Raw genomic sequence first — 14,527 nt, forward strand, 5'->3', positions numbered from 1 at the left:
GGGTGACAGAGCTAGACTCCGTCTCAAAAAAAAAAAAAAAAAAGAAAAAAGAAACATATGCTTACCTAGTTACAAAACCAGGAACGCTGGTGTGGAAATAGTATTTTACTAGCTCTAGGAAATGACCCGCATTTAATCTTTTTCTAAAGCAAGGAATGCATAGGTACTGCAGGTTTATCCTTTTGCCATATCCTGCAGGCAAATTGAATTTTTGATTGCTGAATTTTCTACAAGTGGGGCACACTGCGGAGAAGTGATTTACTTTTCTAACCACATTTTCATCAGGCTGATGCTAATGTATGGGGAGTCTACTTGAGAAAGTCTCAAATTAGCTATTTGTAAAGATGACACCACCTCAGGCAAGGAGACAAAATGGAGGCTTCACTTCAGGCTTTATGAGAGAACCAGATGCATATGGACTCATTAAACCTGACTTGTGTGTAAGAACCCTGGTTCTCTCCACATTAGTGGGCTGAGGGCTAGGGTTGGAATATAAGTTTGAATCCCCAAGCAAATGTGTGTTCCTTTTCCTGTCAACCCAAGAATGGTCCTCATAGTGTCCTCTGGGGGCCACTCCTCCAGGCCTGTAGTAGTGGCTTTGTTTAGGGGAATGGCTAATCTCCAGGGCATGCAGAGGCTGGAGGACACCATCCCCTGAAGGCCAGAAGCCTTGAACTCTGATACAATGAGCTGGAGTCTACACACTGAAGTGTAGGGATTTCTACTGGCAGTCAGCTGTGTTAATTAGCATCATGTGTATGTCCCAGGCACCATGGGGAGACACACAAAGAAATAAGAGGCATAATTCCTGATCGATAAAGGAGGGGACATGGTCAAGCTAAGAAATAAGGCTCATGCAACAGATAAGTAAGGTTACAAGTTATTTGAGTAGGGCCTAGTCAGGGACAGTTTCTTGACCACCTTGAGCAGTCAGGTTTCAGAAGGGATGATCAGACTGTTGATGACTGTTCCTCCCCATCTGAGAGAGAGAGAAAGAGAGACAGAGAGAGAGTAGTGGAATTGCTGGCAGAGATTAATGCCATTTACTGAGCTGTGCTTTAGATAGAAGCTAGCTGTTGATTTCTAGTTCTATCAACATTGAATTAATTGGACCACTTTTATGCCAGGGAAAAACCATTAGCTGTTAGGAAATCTTCCAAGGGCATCAACTAAGAAAGCTTCTAACAATTACGTTTTATTTTTGGTCTGTTTTTTTTTTTAAATACTTAAGAACAAGGTTTGGCAGGGTGCAGTGGCTCATGCCTGTAATCCCAGCATTGTGGCAGGCCGAGGCAGGGAGATCACCTGAGGTCAGGAGTTCGAGACCAGCCTGACCAACATGGTGAAACCCAGTGTCTACCAAAAATACAAAATTGGCCAGGTGTGGTGGCATGTGCCTGTAATCCCAGCTACTCGGGAGGCTGAGGCAGCAGAATCGCTTGAACCGGGGAGGCAGAGGTTGCAGTGAGCCAAGATTGTTCCACTGCACTCCAGCCTGGGCAACAAGGGCAAAACTCCGTCTCAAAAAAACAAAAACAAAAACCGACGTTCATGTGTAACCTAAACATGTCTTTTTCTTGCAAAAATGGATGTGAAACTTTTGAATTAGAACTCACTAGCCATACTGAACATCCTAATCTTGATTCATCTCAGTTCTCTCTTATCCAAGGTGAGAAGAGGCTCATTAAGAAATGGAAAAGTTGTAAGACACATTGTGAGATTGTTTAGGCATAGTTGTATTTTGGAAGTCATTTAGGATGCATCTTTAATGAAGACAGATGATGTGCTACTGAATGTTGTATTTCCCAGCTTGAAGTACTTTCTCACATGACTTTGCATAATTGCTTAGTTGTAGTTTTATGTTGGAAGTGACTTTAGCATGTTTTTAGGGAAGAGATGTTTCACCACTGAGTGTTTCCACACTGACATGCTTTTTCAGATGAATCCTAAGATTCACCTTGATTTTATACATTTAAGCCTGGAACATTAACCCTCTCCCTGGGAATGTGAGTCGTCTTTGATTCCTTGGCTTTCTCCAGGGCACATACACTAGGAAGCCAATGTTTCAAGGAGAATTCGACTCCGATTGTTGGCTCTACTGTAGTGTATGTGACTTTTAGATCCTTGCAAGGTTCAAGGGTATTGGGTTTCAAAAGTTTTAGTGTGACCAAATTCAGGCTTAAACCTGCAAAAGCTCATTCAACACTCTGAAAACTCTCCTGAACTCTACACTGAAAGTCTGTTAAAATGTTCCTTAAAACCTTTAGAGGTGGACTTTAGAACAAGAAGTAGAGTTGTGAGCTAAGACTAGCAGGTTGGGGGAATGGGAGGATGAGGCAAGTATCAGAAGGATTAGGAAAACCGAATAGAGGCCCTTGAAAATGCTCAGTTATCTTTCTTTGTCCCATCCTCTCTCCTCCACCTATTTCTGTCTTTTACCCTTAGGCCTGCACTGCCTGAAAAGAAGGTGGCTGATCTAAGCACTCTGAATGAAGTGGGCTATCAAATCCGAATTTAGCCAAGCCATACCGGCCAGCAAGAGGGTTTCTGTGGTGCTTCTCTCTGCACTTTACCCAGCATCTTCAGGAGGAACTGCAACTATTTATTAAGAACTTGTGAATTTTATTTTTAAGGATTCACCTGGAAATAGAATCTGAGTGGGTGGTAACCATTAGCTTTAAAAAATTCACTAAGAGGCACCATGAAAATGCTGAAGTAATAAACCCCACTGGGGTTGGACTATGTCCCTCACTCAAGATCTTAAGGATAACAACCATAACTGTAGTTTTATATTTTTCCATTTACCTACTTTCTTTCACTTGCTTTGAACATTATGCCTCACCAATAGTAAATGTTCATGAAATAATCTCTTGAACTTTTGGTATAGTAAGGTAACTCAAACAGTATTACTGTCTTTTTCAGCAATAACAGAAAGCAAAAATGGGTGGGTTTTTTTTAAGCAGTTAATATTACCTCAGCATTTTGACATCAGATATGCAAACTTAATGGCGTTTTGTTTTTTTATATTCTATTTATATTCTTTCCCCAGTATTTCCCATGGGGATCTCCACAAGCTTGAAGTTTTTTCCTGGTGCACACACATGATGAGATTTAAGGTATTATATGCAAGTGTTTTACTAAAAAGCACTGAAATTCTTCTGGCAATACAAGAACCATTTTCAGGATCTTGGAGTTACTTCCTTCTTAATCTTTCTTAAAGCATTCACTGATGTTTTTTCAAAATGAAACAAAAATATCACATTGAGAAGCTAGTCTATGTTCTGTCACTAACATTTAAACTTTGCAGACTCTAGCAAAAAGCACAAGAGGTCATGTACTATTATACAAATTTCGCAGTACTGGATTACCTCTGGACACTAACACACTCAGGCAAAGAAACCAGGAGTGATGATCAGGTCTTCAGAACCAAAAAACCTTTCTATTCACATTTCATCTGATTTTTAAACTGAAGCAGGCTTTGATTCTTCTGAAGGACGCAAAGAATCAAACTAAGGGAGGACTCACTGTTGTTAAAGATGTGTTCTGATGTCTTATATTAAGACCAAATGTGACATAATGTGATTATCTTCCAGTACTTTGCTTTTACCTACCACTTCATGACATTTTAGGAATGAGTATTGGAAAATATAACGAATTAGAAAAGCAGCACTTTTTTTTTTAATGGAGAAATCTTCAGTCCAGTGTTAGATCTTATAGTGTGATTCAGTCCCTAAGCACGGAATGAATGTCTGGCCTGCATATGGTAGTTACAGTGTAACCTCTGGCTGCAGACCACAGAGGACAACCCTAACAGCATAGTCTTGTATGGTATAAATATCAAGAGTACAGCTTCTATTTCATTTGCTTTATCTTAGCAACAATGCCAACTCAGGAGACCAGACAGCCGATTTCAGTGAAGTCTGGTAGTCAACAGATGTTATTTCAGTCTCAGTGCATGTCTTCTGGCTTTCTTTGACTGAAGGTGTCTATAGGAAGGAAGTTAAAAAAATATATCCTCATTGAGATTCTTTACCAATTCTTTACAAGATTTCTGGCGGTGACAGGGAAAGCAAAAGGACTTCATCCTTTAGCTATGTGCACAAGAGCTTACTTTACCCTAAAAATCAGTATTATTAATGAAAAGTACTGTTTTCTTAAAAAAAGAAGTCTAATGTCATGTAGATGAACAAGAACAAGGATACATCTCCATTAGATTAAAATGTAGCACAGGGTTAAAAATTCTCAGTTTAATCTCTTTAAAACAGTATTATCAGAGTTTAAAATGAGTTATCTCTGTCTATCTTCACACAGCAAACCCATTTGCAGCCTCTTGGTCACATGTATTCAGATGTTTGAAATAGTGAATCATTTCATTTTCATTCTAAAACAATACTGACTTAAACATATACCTTCTGTTTGTCAATCTGAAACTTGCTTACATCTAGTAAGTACACCTCTTATAACACTGCATCCATTCTAAGAGTTGGAATTTATTTTTGCCCAAGTATTAAGTACTGTTACATCTAAAATACAGAATGTCAAATGGTTGCATAGCTTGTTTCCCACAACAAGGAGGAAAAGAATAGGAATACAAACTCTGTAATATGCTGATATAGAAGCCTTAGAACTGCCAACTGGCTTGATGGTTCAATTAGTAAACTAATTTCTCCCACACCCGCTCCCGCCCCAAAGCAAGGTTTAGTCACACAAACATGAAAGTACATTTAAAATGTCCTTAGTTGTCATCCTACTTTTATTGCCTATGGAATATGCTAATTTCTTAAAAAAAAAAAAAAAAGGGAAATGCACCAAACCCCTAAATTCTAGTGCAATAATTTAATAAAAAAAGACAAACAAACATGTTTTGTGCACCCCCCTCCCAAAGTTGATTTTAAGACTGGCTAGAATTCAAAATATAAAAAATAAAACTGAAGTGATATGAAATCGATTTTAAAAAGTTCTTAGTGCAAGAGAAATTTTATGTTTAAGCCATCATGGTAATATATGCAAAGTTTAAATGAATGACAGAAATCTTGATTTTAGACTGTATGTTGTGCTGTTTTGAGTACACTTTATTTCAGAAAGTGATATTTAGTATTTTCTATACACTCTGAAATCATGAGCATTTCACTTTTTCTAAGTCAATTATTTCATAAGGATTTTATTAATAGATATTGGTAAATAGAACTTTGGAAATCTTAATTCAGAATTCTTACTATACCTGAGGCTTTTGTAAGCTATAGTTTTATGTACAACCTTGTACAGTTTTTTTGACATACAATTCAGAACTTTGTTTATTCTCTTGGACTTTGTTCTGGCCAATACATTTTTTTTAAATCTTTAAGAAGAACTGTGATTGTTTTAGTGGGTATTTTTCTAAGTAAATGAAAACTTGTATAATGGTATTTTAGAGAATGCCAGATAAGTGCATGTTTCGAGTTAATGTTTTTCTCATCACTTGTATGTTTCTAACACAGCATGGGACTTTAATAAAACCATCCTGGAAACTTAACCATTGTTTTTCTTCTAAATATGTAAGTTGCAGCGGGGCTCAGCGGCTCAAGCCTGTAATGCCAGCACTATGGAGGCCGAGGCGGGGGAATCACCTGAGGTCAGGAGTTCGAGACCAGCCTGACCAACATGGTGAAACCCTGTCTCTACTAAAAATACAAAAAATTAGCCAGGCATAGTGGCGGGCACCTGTAATCCCAAGTATTTGGGAGGCTGAAGCAGGAGAATCGCTTGAACCTGGGAGGCGGAGGTTGCAGTGAGCTGAGATCCTGCCGACACACTCCAGCCCAAGCAACAGTGCAAGACTCAGTCTCAAAAAAAAAAAAAAAAGAAAGAAAAAAAAGTAAGATGGTGTGATTTTTTTTGGTCATCGTATTATATACTTATTCTAGTGAACCTGTTTATCATTCTTTCACCCTTCTTTCACAATCTGCAGACTCTATATTAAAAACTACTCTATTACTCTATTTTGACACATCTCAATTCACTCATCTTTTAGCACCACCCTAAGTAAAAATGGCTGAAAAGAGCAATGAAATAGTTTAGTAAAGGCAACAGGACAGCTTATACATCTCAGTATACCTACCACAAAACCTTCAGGCACAGAAGTATGAGTATAATAGTTTATTACATAACTTACAGGTACAAAGTGCAAATGACTTGACGCCTCTCTTTCCCCAATCCCTTGAACTCTCTGGATCTCAAACTTTCTTTAGGAAAGCAAATGGTTAAAAGCAGACAGTAACTGAATTACAAATAAAGACAAGATTTCAAACATGCATATTATCTTGATAGCAAAATGTACAGTAAAACCAAAATTTCATTACTCCACAGTTTACCTTTCCATTTAAAACTTGTATAGTATAACACTTGAGACTGAGAGATTTGGTTTCAGGCATTAACCAGATTTAATTGCTTTTGGCAGGTAAGTAGAGGCTCCGGCAGAGTTACCAACTATTCTGGTCAACAAAAGTAAAGACAAGTGGATAATTATTTTTAGTGGAGCTTTAAAAACCTGTGAGAAGCTCACATTGACTTTCTGGCCTCCAGTCCACAAAATAATACTTCATTTGATAAGCTAAAGTAGGGAGCAATTTTATGGATTAACTCTATCAAAGTGAAGCACATGAAAAATGGGCCAGAATATATTAATCAGGATATAAAAACTTTTCACAGAGGTTTTCAGGGATGTTCGTTTGTTAACAATGACCTATATGTAATAATGTTATTTGTTAATAAATTCACACAACACAAGGCAGTAATTAACTAATGAATTTTCATTTTTCTTTTCCCCAGTACTAAAAAGGGGATTATTATACTATCAAATTATACTATCATTATAATTTGATAATGTCTGTATCTGCTAATTAGGGCACATAATATTCTGTAAACTACTACTATAAAATGTGGGAAATCTTGGAACTATAGTTAATACTGCAATTAAAATCTCCCCAAAGGCCAGGAGTGGTGGCTCATGCCTGTACTCACAGCACTTTGGGAGCCTGAGGCAGGTGGATCACCCCTGAGGTCAGGAGTTCAAGACCAGCCTGGCCAACATGGTGAAACTCCATCTCTACTAAAAATACAAAAATTAGCTGGTCGTGGTGGTGCACACCTGTAATCCCAGCTACTGGGGAGGCTGAGGCAGGAGAATTGCTTGAACCCAGGAGGCGGAGGTTGCAGCGAGCCAAGATCGCGCCACTGCACTCCAGCTTGGGTGACAGCGTGAGATGCCGTCTAAAAAACAAAAACCCCCCCAAAGTGAGAAATTAAATATTTAAACATATTCAATTACAATTTTTACTAGATAAATCTTATAATCCACATGCCTTCTTTGAGGTTTTCATCTGTTTTTTTAAAAATAATTATAGCAAATGCTTTAGTACAAAGACTTAGTCCAAGACTATTATTATTTTCCAATTTAAGGTGAAGCATTCTATTAATAAAACTCACTGTAAAAACATTTATAATTCAGTGTAAAATTACTACTTAGTAAAAATGTATGTAATTCCTTGTTCCTACTGTCTACAAAAAAGGAAATTTCCACTTTTTATGTTTTAAAATCAATTCAAACACTTGTATATAGGATTTATTAAACCTACTCATAACCACTTCATAGAAAGTGTCAGCACCATCTCACACTGGTGCATCACTGTAAAAGAAAACATTTTAGAAACAAAACCACTAAAACCAACAGTTTAATGACTATTTACAGAGTATTAGGACTCCAAGTTAATATCTTCCCACTAGAGTTTTACAGGCTTCCTCATATTTCTGAGGCATAACAAAAACAATTTTATAGCTGCCATTTTGTTTCAAAGACAAATTTCCTAATAAAATAAATTTCTACAGAACTGGTTCAGTAAAATAAAATCTCTCCCCTAACCCAGAGATCTTAAAACTGAATTTTTAAAAAATGCTGCCAGCTGCAGTGGTTCACGCCTGTAATCCCAGCACTTTGAGAGGCTGAGTTGGGCAGATCACCTGAGCTCAGGAGTTTGAGACCAGCCTAACCAACATGGAGAAACCCTGTCTCTACTAAAAATACAAAATAAGCCGGGAGTGGTGGCGCATGCCTGTAATCCCAGCTACTCGGGAGGCTGAGGCAGGAGAATCGCTTGAGCCTAGGAGGCAGAGGTTGCAGTGAGCAGAGATCGCACCATTGCACTCCAGCCTGGACAACAAGAGTGAAACTCCATCTCAAAAAAAAATAATAATAAATTAAAAATAAATAAATAAAAATGCTAGGGAAACAAAGGTATATCCCCAGTCTCTGCCTCTATTAAGCCCACCTCTGTCCCAGGGTGAAAGAGTGAGCTTTACACGTTATGCTGACTTACATTTCCCAAACATTTCCCCAACACGATGCAGGCATATTACATGGCTCAGGACAGTAATATGATGGATTAAGCATTCTGTACAACTTAAAAAGCATTATCAAACCCCTTCAAAAACAAACTAAACAATGGCTGGTTGGGTACCTGTGAATGACCCAAGGATTTCTAAGATAAACTATTTAGAACTCAATAGAGGGGTCTCCTAAGGAAATCAAGCCTTCTGGAAAGAAACCGCTTATAGTTTGCAAGAACTCAAAGATATTTTGGATCCACTACAGAGCTCACCAAAATTTATGAAATGAAATTTTTTTACAAGCAGACAAAGGAAGATGCATTATATTTAAAAATCACTGTCAATTTTACTAGGATTTAGAATACAAAACCTTTACATCTCTTTTACAATAAAGAGTATTTAGATCTCACTTGTCAGAAAAATATTTTTCATTATTAAAAAAATTGTTATAAAGTTGTTTCTTCTGATAGAGTTTCAAAGCATCTAACATAACCTCCTCAGAAACTCCACAGTGCAAAAATAAACAACATGCATACACTTAAGAACTTTACATTCTTTGAAAAACAATACAAATTGGAAAGAAAATTAGTATGTGATCAAAGAAGTCAGAGCTCAAGTCTGAACTTTGCCAATAAAGGCAGATGATCTGAAGAGTTATTTTCATTTGGAAGTCCATTAACAGTCCATAAGTCTTGTTCTGTAAGAAGTGACAGTCTAGCTAGAAGTTTCAAGCCACCAACCAAAGCAACTTCAGCTCCTAAAGAAGCACATACATATTTAGTAAAACTGTCAACAGGTTATTGTAAATTAATCATACAAGTCTTTTCTCCAAATACATATAGAACTTGAGGCCCCTCCAGAAGACTAAAAACTATGAAACAGTTTTTAGAATATTTAAGCTTAATATTGAGTTATAACCTAATTGTAATTACCTAACACACAGCAGTTTGAGATACTGTTTCTAGTTCCAGCTCTGTAACTGTAAGCAATCTTTAGAAGAAAATATAAATCAAATACTTAAGAATGTTAAGAGTAATTTGTGATTGACAACTACATAAGAAACTCATCCAGCAACCATTCTGTAGTTGCATAAAGCCAGAGATACCGGGCCACAGCCCTGCAGAAGTTTATAAGGTGAATGGAGAATAAATTAGTATAACTTAGTCCCGAGTCAGCACCCACAGAAGTAGAGTAAAAGATGACACGCTCTTATCGTTAAGAAATTTGAAATGCTATCATGGGGAGGGGGGAGGGGGGAGGGATTGCATTGGGAGTTATACTTGATGTAAATGACGAGTTGATGGGTGCAGCACACCAACATGGCACAAGTATACATATGTAACAAACCTGCACGTTATGCACATGTACCCTACAACTTAAAGTATAATAATAATAAATTAAAAAAAAAAAAAAAAAGAAATTTGAAATGCTGATCGGTAACACTCTCCCGCCACCTAGTGAACTTCTGTCAGCATGACAACTATGAAAACCTTACTATAAATTCAAAGCAGCAGGCATATTTTGTAGAGTAGATCTAGTGGCAGGGGTAAGTCATCTCCTGAGTGTTACTAATAAGGTTATTCCCAGAAGGAGGGGGGAACAAACAGAGGGGAAAAGGGTAAAGAACAAGAAGCATTAAAAAAAAAATGGAAGAGAAAAAAAATGAAAAACTCAGAAAAGAAAAAGCTGCCCACATTCCAAAGTTTTCTTAATGATATTTTTGTACTTCCAGTAATCTTAAACTGCATTTTCTTCTCCACTTTAAATCCTCTGGCTAATGTTTAAAACCTGATTTTCATTGAGGCGCACAAAGAAAACTTTTATCACCTTCACTTTTTGAAAACACCTAGTAATAATATAGACTTTTCTGACCGAATGTGGAAGCTCATGCCCATAATCCAAGCCACTTTGGGAGGCTGAGATGGCCGGGTTGCTTGAACCCAGGAGTTCAAGACCAGCCTGGGCAACATGGTGAAACCCTGTCTCTACAAAAATTACAAAAATTAGGCAGGCATGGTGGCTCGTACCTGTAGTCTTAGCTACTCGGGAAGCTGAGGTGGGAAGGTCACTTAAACCCAAGAGGCAGAGGCTGCAGTGAGCTGAGAATCCCGCCACTGCACTCTAGCCTGGGTAACAGAGTAAGACTTTGTCTCAAAAAAAAAAAAAAGTACATATATATATATATATACTTTTCCTCTTCAGAAAAATCCAATATTCCAGAGTCAACATGACAGCATAAACTGTGTTGCTGGCAGCGTAACTATGGTCCTCCAATGAAGGCAGCATGCCTCCGTAAAATTTAAGCACAAAACTATGATGACCATTAACAACATACTCAGTTCCTGTCACAGGAAAAACAGTAAATTTATGGCAAGTAAAAAGAAAGGGCAATATGAAAGACCTATAACTCAGAGGCTGACTGGAACTGGAGGGTAGGACTGATAATGTAATTCTTGGTTAATAATTTGCTTGGATGTGTTTTATTGCCTCCCTCATATGCAAGTAATCAACTGATTTATTCAAAGATATTACCAATCTGTCTATTTCAAAATATTTTTACCTTCTAGATCTAGAACTTCAACTGTATGTTTAGAGAGCTTTCTTAACTTTAACCTTGAGGTTTTAGCTACTGTGCTCTCTAGCAGAATTTAAGATTACATGCATTCCTTACCTGGGTGCCCAGCAACATCTTCCTTTTCTGCAGAGTAGAAAATATAATCCACAGTTATGGCACTTCGGGAATGACAAGTGGTCACTTCTGGAATTCCAGTGTCAGGAAAGTAATGTGAATAAACAGATGACAAGCTGAAATGGTGCTGTAAATTTGAAGATAATCTAAATAGAAAAGAAGAAGTGTTTAGTATTCAAGTTTTTTATAACTTCAAGAATTCCTCCTATCTGAAGTTCTTTCATTTAATTTCTAGACTAAGACCAGACATTAGGACAAGCTTTATTTAAATAGACCATATCATAATTTAGTATTAATTTACTTATGCAGTGATATCTAAAACCCATCAATAAAGCCATCATAAATGTGGCTTAAAAAAAAGCTCTATAATTTACATACTAATGTGTTCATTATTTATAACACGTGTGAATGCCTCCACTTACTAAAGAACCTGTATTCTAAAACAGCGTAGAAGTTTCATTGTGTTTTTAAGAAAGAGAATCAAGGGGGTCTTCAGAAACACTATTTGGAATCCCCTAGACTTCTGATGACAGAGAGGCCATATTCTAATTTTTCTTGCTATGACATATGAGATAATTTTGTACTGCATCTTAAAACAGCTTCTCTAATGGTTTATTACATTTGCCCCATGCACAAATATAATGCATGTGACGTTATGAGTAAAAGGTTTAAAGATAATTTTCTAGTGATACTTTATGAATCATAAGGATCTTTTACGCCTTGAAGGAAAATACAATTTTGAAAAACTTATCCAACAAACATTTACCAAACACCTTCTAAGTTCTAGGCACTATCTCCGGTGCTGAGAATATGTAGATGAAGATGTTTCCCTTGCTTTTAAAGTGTTCATCTGTCAGGAACAAAGGTAAATCCTTAAAAATGCCCTCTAAGTTTTAGCAACTTTTTATGTCTAAGGATTTATAATATTAAACACAAATAGGGCCGGGCGTGGTGGCTCACACCTGTAATCCCAGCACTTTGGGAAGCCAAGGCAAGAAGACTGCTTGAGCTCAGGAGCTCGAGACCAGCCTGGGCAACACAGTGAGACCTCCTCTCTACAAAAGAAAAAAAAACTAAGAAAATTAGCTGCACATGGTGGCCCATGCCTGTGGTCTCAGCTACTTGGGAGACTAACGTAGGAGAATTGCTTGAGCCCAGGAGGTGGAGGCTGCAGTGAGCCAAGATCATGTCACTGCACTCTAGCCTGGATGACAGTGAGACTGACTCTCAAATAAAAATAATAAATAAAAATAGGTCTTCTGCAAACTGTTATTTTACTATCAATTTTTCAGTTTACAGATATAAGCTATGCATATAAACACTCTGTATGTATATATAGATACTAAAAAGTATCTTTTTTTTTTTTTATGAGACAGAGTCTTGCTCTGTCACCCAGGCTGGAGTGCAGTGACGCGATCTCAGCTCACTGCAACCTCCGCCTCCCAGGTTCGCACCATTCTCCTGCCTCAGCTTCCCGAGTAGCTGGGACTACAGGCGCCCGTCACCACGCCCAGCTAATTTTTGTATTTTCAGTAGAGATGCGGTTTCACCATGTTAGCCAGGATGGTCTCGATCTCCTGACCTCATGATCCGCCTGCCTCGGCCTCCCAAAGTGCTGGGATTAAAGGTATGAGCCACTGTGCCCGGCCTCTTTTTTTCTTTTAATTTTTAGATAGACACCAAGGGCAAGTAAAGTATCTGTTTTATTTTTTAATATTATTATTGTTATTATTTTGAGACGGAGTCTTGCTTTGTCGCCCAGGCTGGAATGCAGTGGCGCGATCTTGGCTCACTGCAACCTCCACCCCTCTGGTTCAAGCAATTCTCTGCCTCAGCCTCCCTGGGATTACAGGTGCCTGCCACCACGCCTGGCTAATTTTTTGTATTTTTAGTGGAGATTGGGTTTCACCATCTTGGCATTACTGCTCTTGAACTCCTGACCTCGTGATCCACCCGTCTCAGCCTCCCAAAGTGCTGGGATTACAGGTATGAGTCACCGCGCCCAGCCAGAATGTTTTATTTTTTTCTTTTTTTAAAAATAGAGGCAGGGTCTCACTGTCTTGCCCAGGCTGGTCTCAAACTGCTGGGCTCAAGCAATCCTCCCGCCCTGGCCTCCCAAAGTGTTGAGGTTACAGGCGTGAGCCAACACGCCCAGCCAGTATCTTTTTTCATATCCTATATTGTTATAAAAAGATTTAAGGATTACTCAAAACTAAGTACTTGTTAGATTAGCCTCCTTATTAATCTTATTCAAAGAAGTTTTTACTCTATTGAAAGGTTTAATCATTAATTTTTAAATACTCATTTAAAAATTTTTTTAAAAACTTGCTTCCATTCTTACTAGTTCTTATTTATGTAGTAATATTTTCTCAAAACAAGGTATACAAAATAAAGATTGAGAGGCAGATAAAATGAATGAGAATTTGTTCCTAAACTTAAATGTTAAAACAAAAACCTATAAAGTAGCCACAATATAAAACAAGCAAGATATTTCAAGAATCTCCCCAAGATTTAAGTCTCTGTCCTGTTTTATTAACATGTATCCATTTCTCAACCATAGCCCCAAATATTCCTATTTCTTTAATGAAGAATCCCAGCATCTTTACCCCTCTGACAATCTTTTCCTACAGTTCAAGAGATAAATTTAAATGATCATCTTTTCAACTGGCATATTCATTTTTGGATCAATTCTCTTATAGACAGTTTTGAGATTTAGTAAATCAAAGACAACTAAAGGTCCTCTTGATATCTGAGAGATATGTTTCTGTGATCTTGACCTTTGTTTAAGTATGTGAATTTCAAAGAGTACTTGAGCTGGTCCAGGTCCACAAACAAGCTGTTTCCCTTCCTAATACTACCTAGGCACTTAACTATGTTTCAAACATTGTGCTTTATATGCTTTGTCTCATCTAATCCTCACAACAACCCGAACTACAGACAAAGAAACTGAACCTCAGAGATGTTAAGTTTCTTGCTTAAAATTATTCAGTTAAAACACAGCAGAGTCAGGACTGGAACTCAGGCCTATTTGACTTAAGGGCCGGCACTCTTCACCAGCATGGAATATTATCACCTTAATTTTTTTATCCAAGTGATTTTTGAGAAATGAGTTTTTTATTCAACTAAAGTTAGCAAATGTATCCTTTTACTTTCCAGAACTCACTTTTCAGCTGTCACTAGGACCTCTGTTTGCTTCAGTTGTGTTTGTGTCAGATCACTGTCTGTAAGAATAGAGGAAAATATATTAATTTTATTAATATAGTTTTGTTCTAGTTTGCCTTAATACCATCATCTTACTCCAGAAACAATATTTAAGACTTATCTAGGTTAGAAAGATGCCTAGTTACATGTTTCATTCTGGAATCTATATATTTTGATGGCCTCCAGAATTCGGAAAAATAAAAAAATGCAAACAATTCCAAAGCAACATGCAAGTAAATCATGCACAGATAATTCTGGAAGTTCAACTTTAAAAAA

At 37.4% G+C, this 14,527-nt stretch overlaps 2 protein-coding genes across 10 annotated transcripts in view; one reads left to right on the top strand and one right to left on the bottom strand.

Moving 5' to 3' along the window:
- VASH2 (vasohibin 2) overlaps positions 1-5,512 on the top strand; it is a 42,048-nt gene extending 36,536 nt beyond the window's left edge. Inside the window, exon 8 of the mRNA XM_001107184.5 lies at positions 2,446-5,512. Within this exon, the coding sequence (XP_001107184.1) occupies positions 2,446-2,518 (73 nt within the window). The 3' untranslated portion in view covers positions 2,519-5,512. The remainder of the gene's footprint in view (positions 1-2,445) is intronic.
- Positions 1-14,527, bottom strand: part of ANGEL2 (angel homolog 2) — a 44,564-nt gene that overhangs the window by 14,486 nt on the left and 15,551 nt on the right. For 6 of the 9 annotated variants that reach the window (XM_015117091.3, XM_015117067.3, XM_015117075.3 and 3 more), the window contains 3 exons: positions 14,214-14,271; positions 11,033-11,196; positions 6,121-9,118 (listed from right to left, as the gene is read on the bottom strand). In XM_015117091.3, coding sequence (XP_014972577.1) covers positions 8,967-9,118; positions 11,033-11,196; positions 14,214-14,271 — 374 coding nt within the window. In that variant the 3' untranslated portion in view covers positions 6,121-8,966. Of the gene's footprint in view, positions 1-3,854; positions 3,987-6,120; positions 9,119-11,032; positions 11,197-14,213; positions 14,272-14,527 lie in introns of those variants that run through there. The other 3 variants (XM_077937535.1, XM_077937542.1, XM_077937538.1) reach the window with 2 other exon arrangements.

The sequence above is a fragment of the Macaca mulatta genome, chromosome 1 (genome assembly GCF_049350105.2).
Source record: "Macaca mulatta isolate MMU2019108-1 chromosome 1, T2T-MMU8v2.0, whole genome shotgun sequence".
NCBI lineage: Eukaryota > Metazoa > Chordata > Mammalia > Primates > Cercopithecidae > Macaca > Macaca mulatta.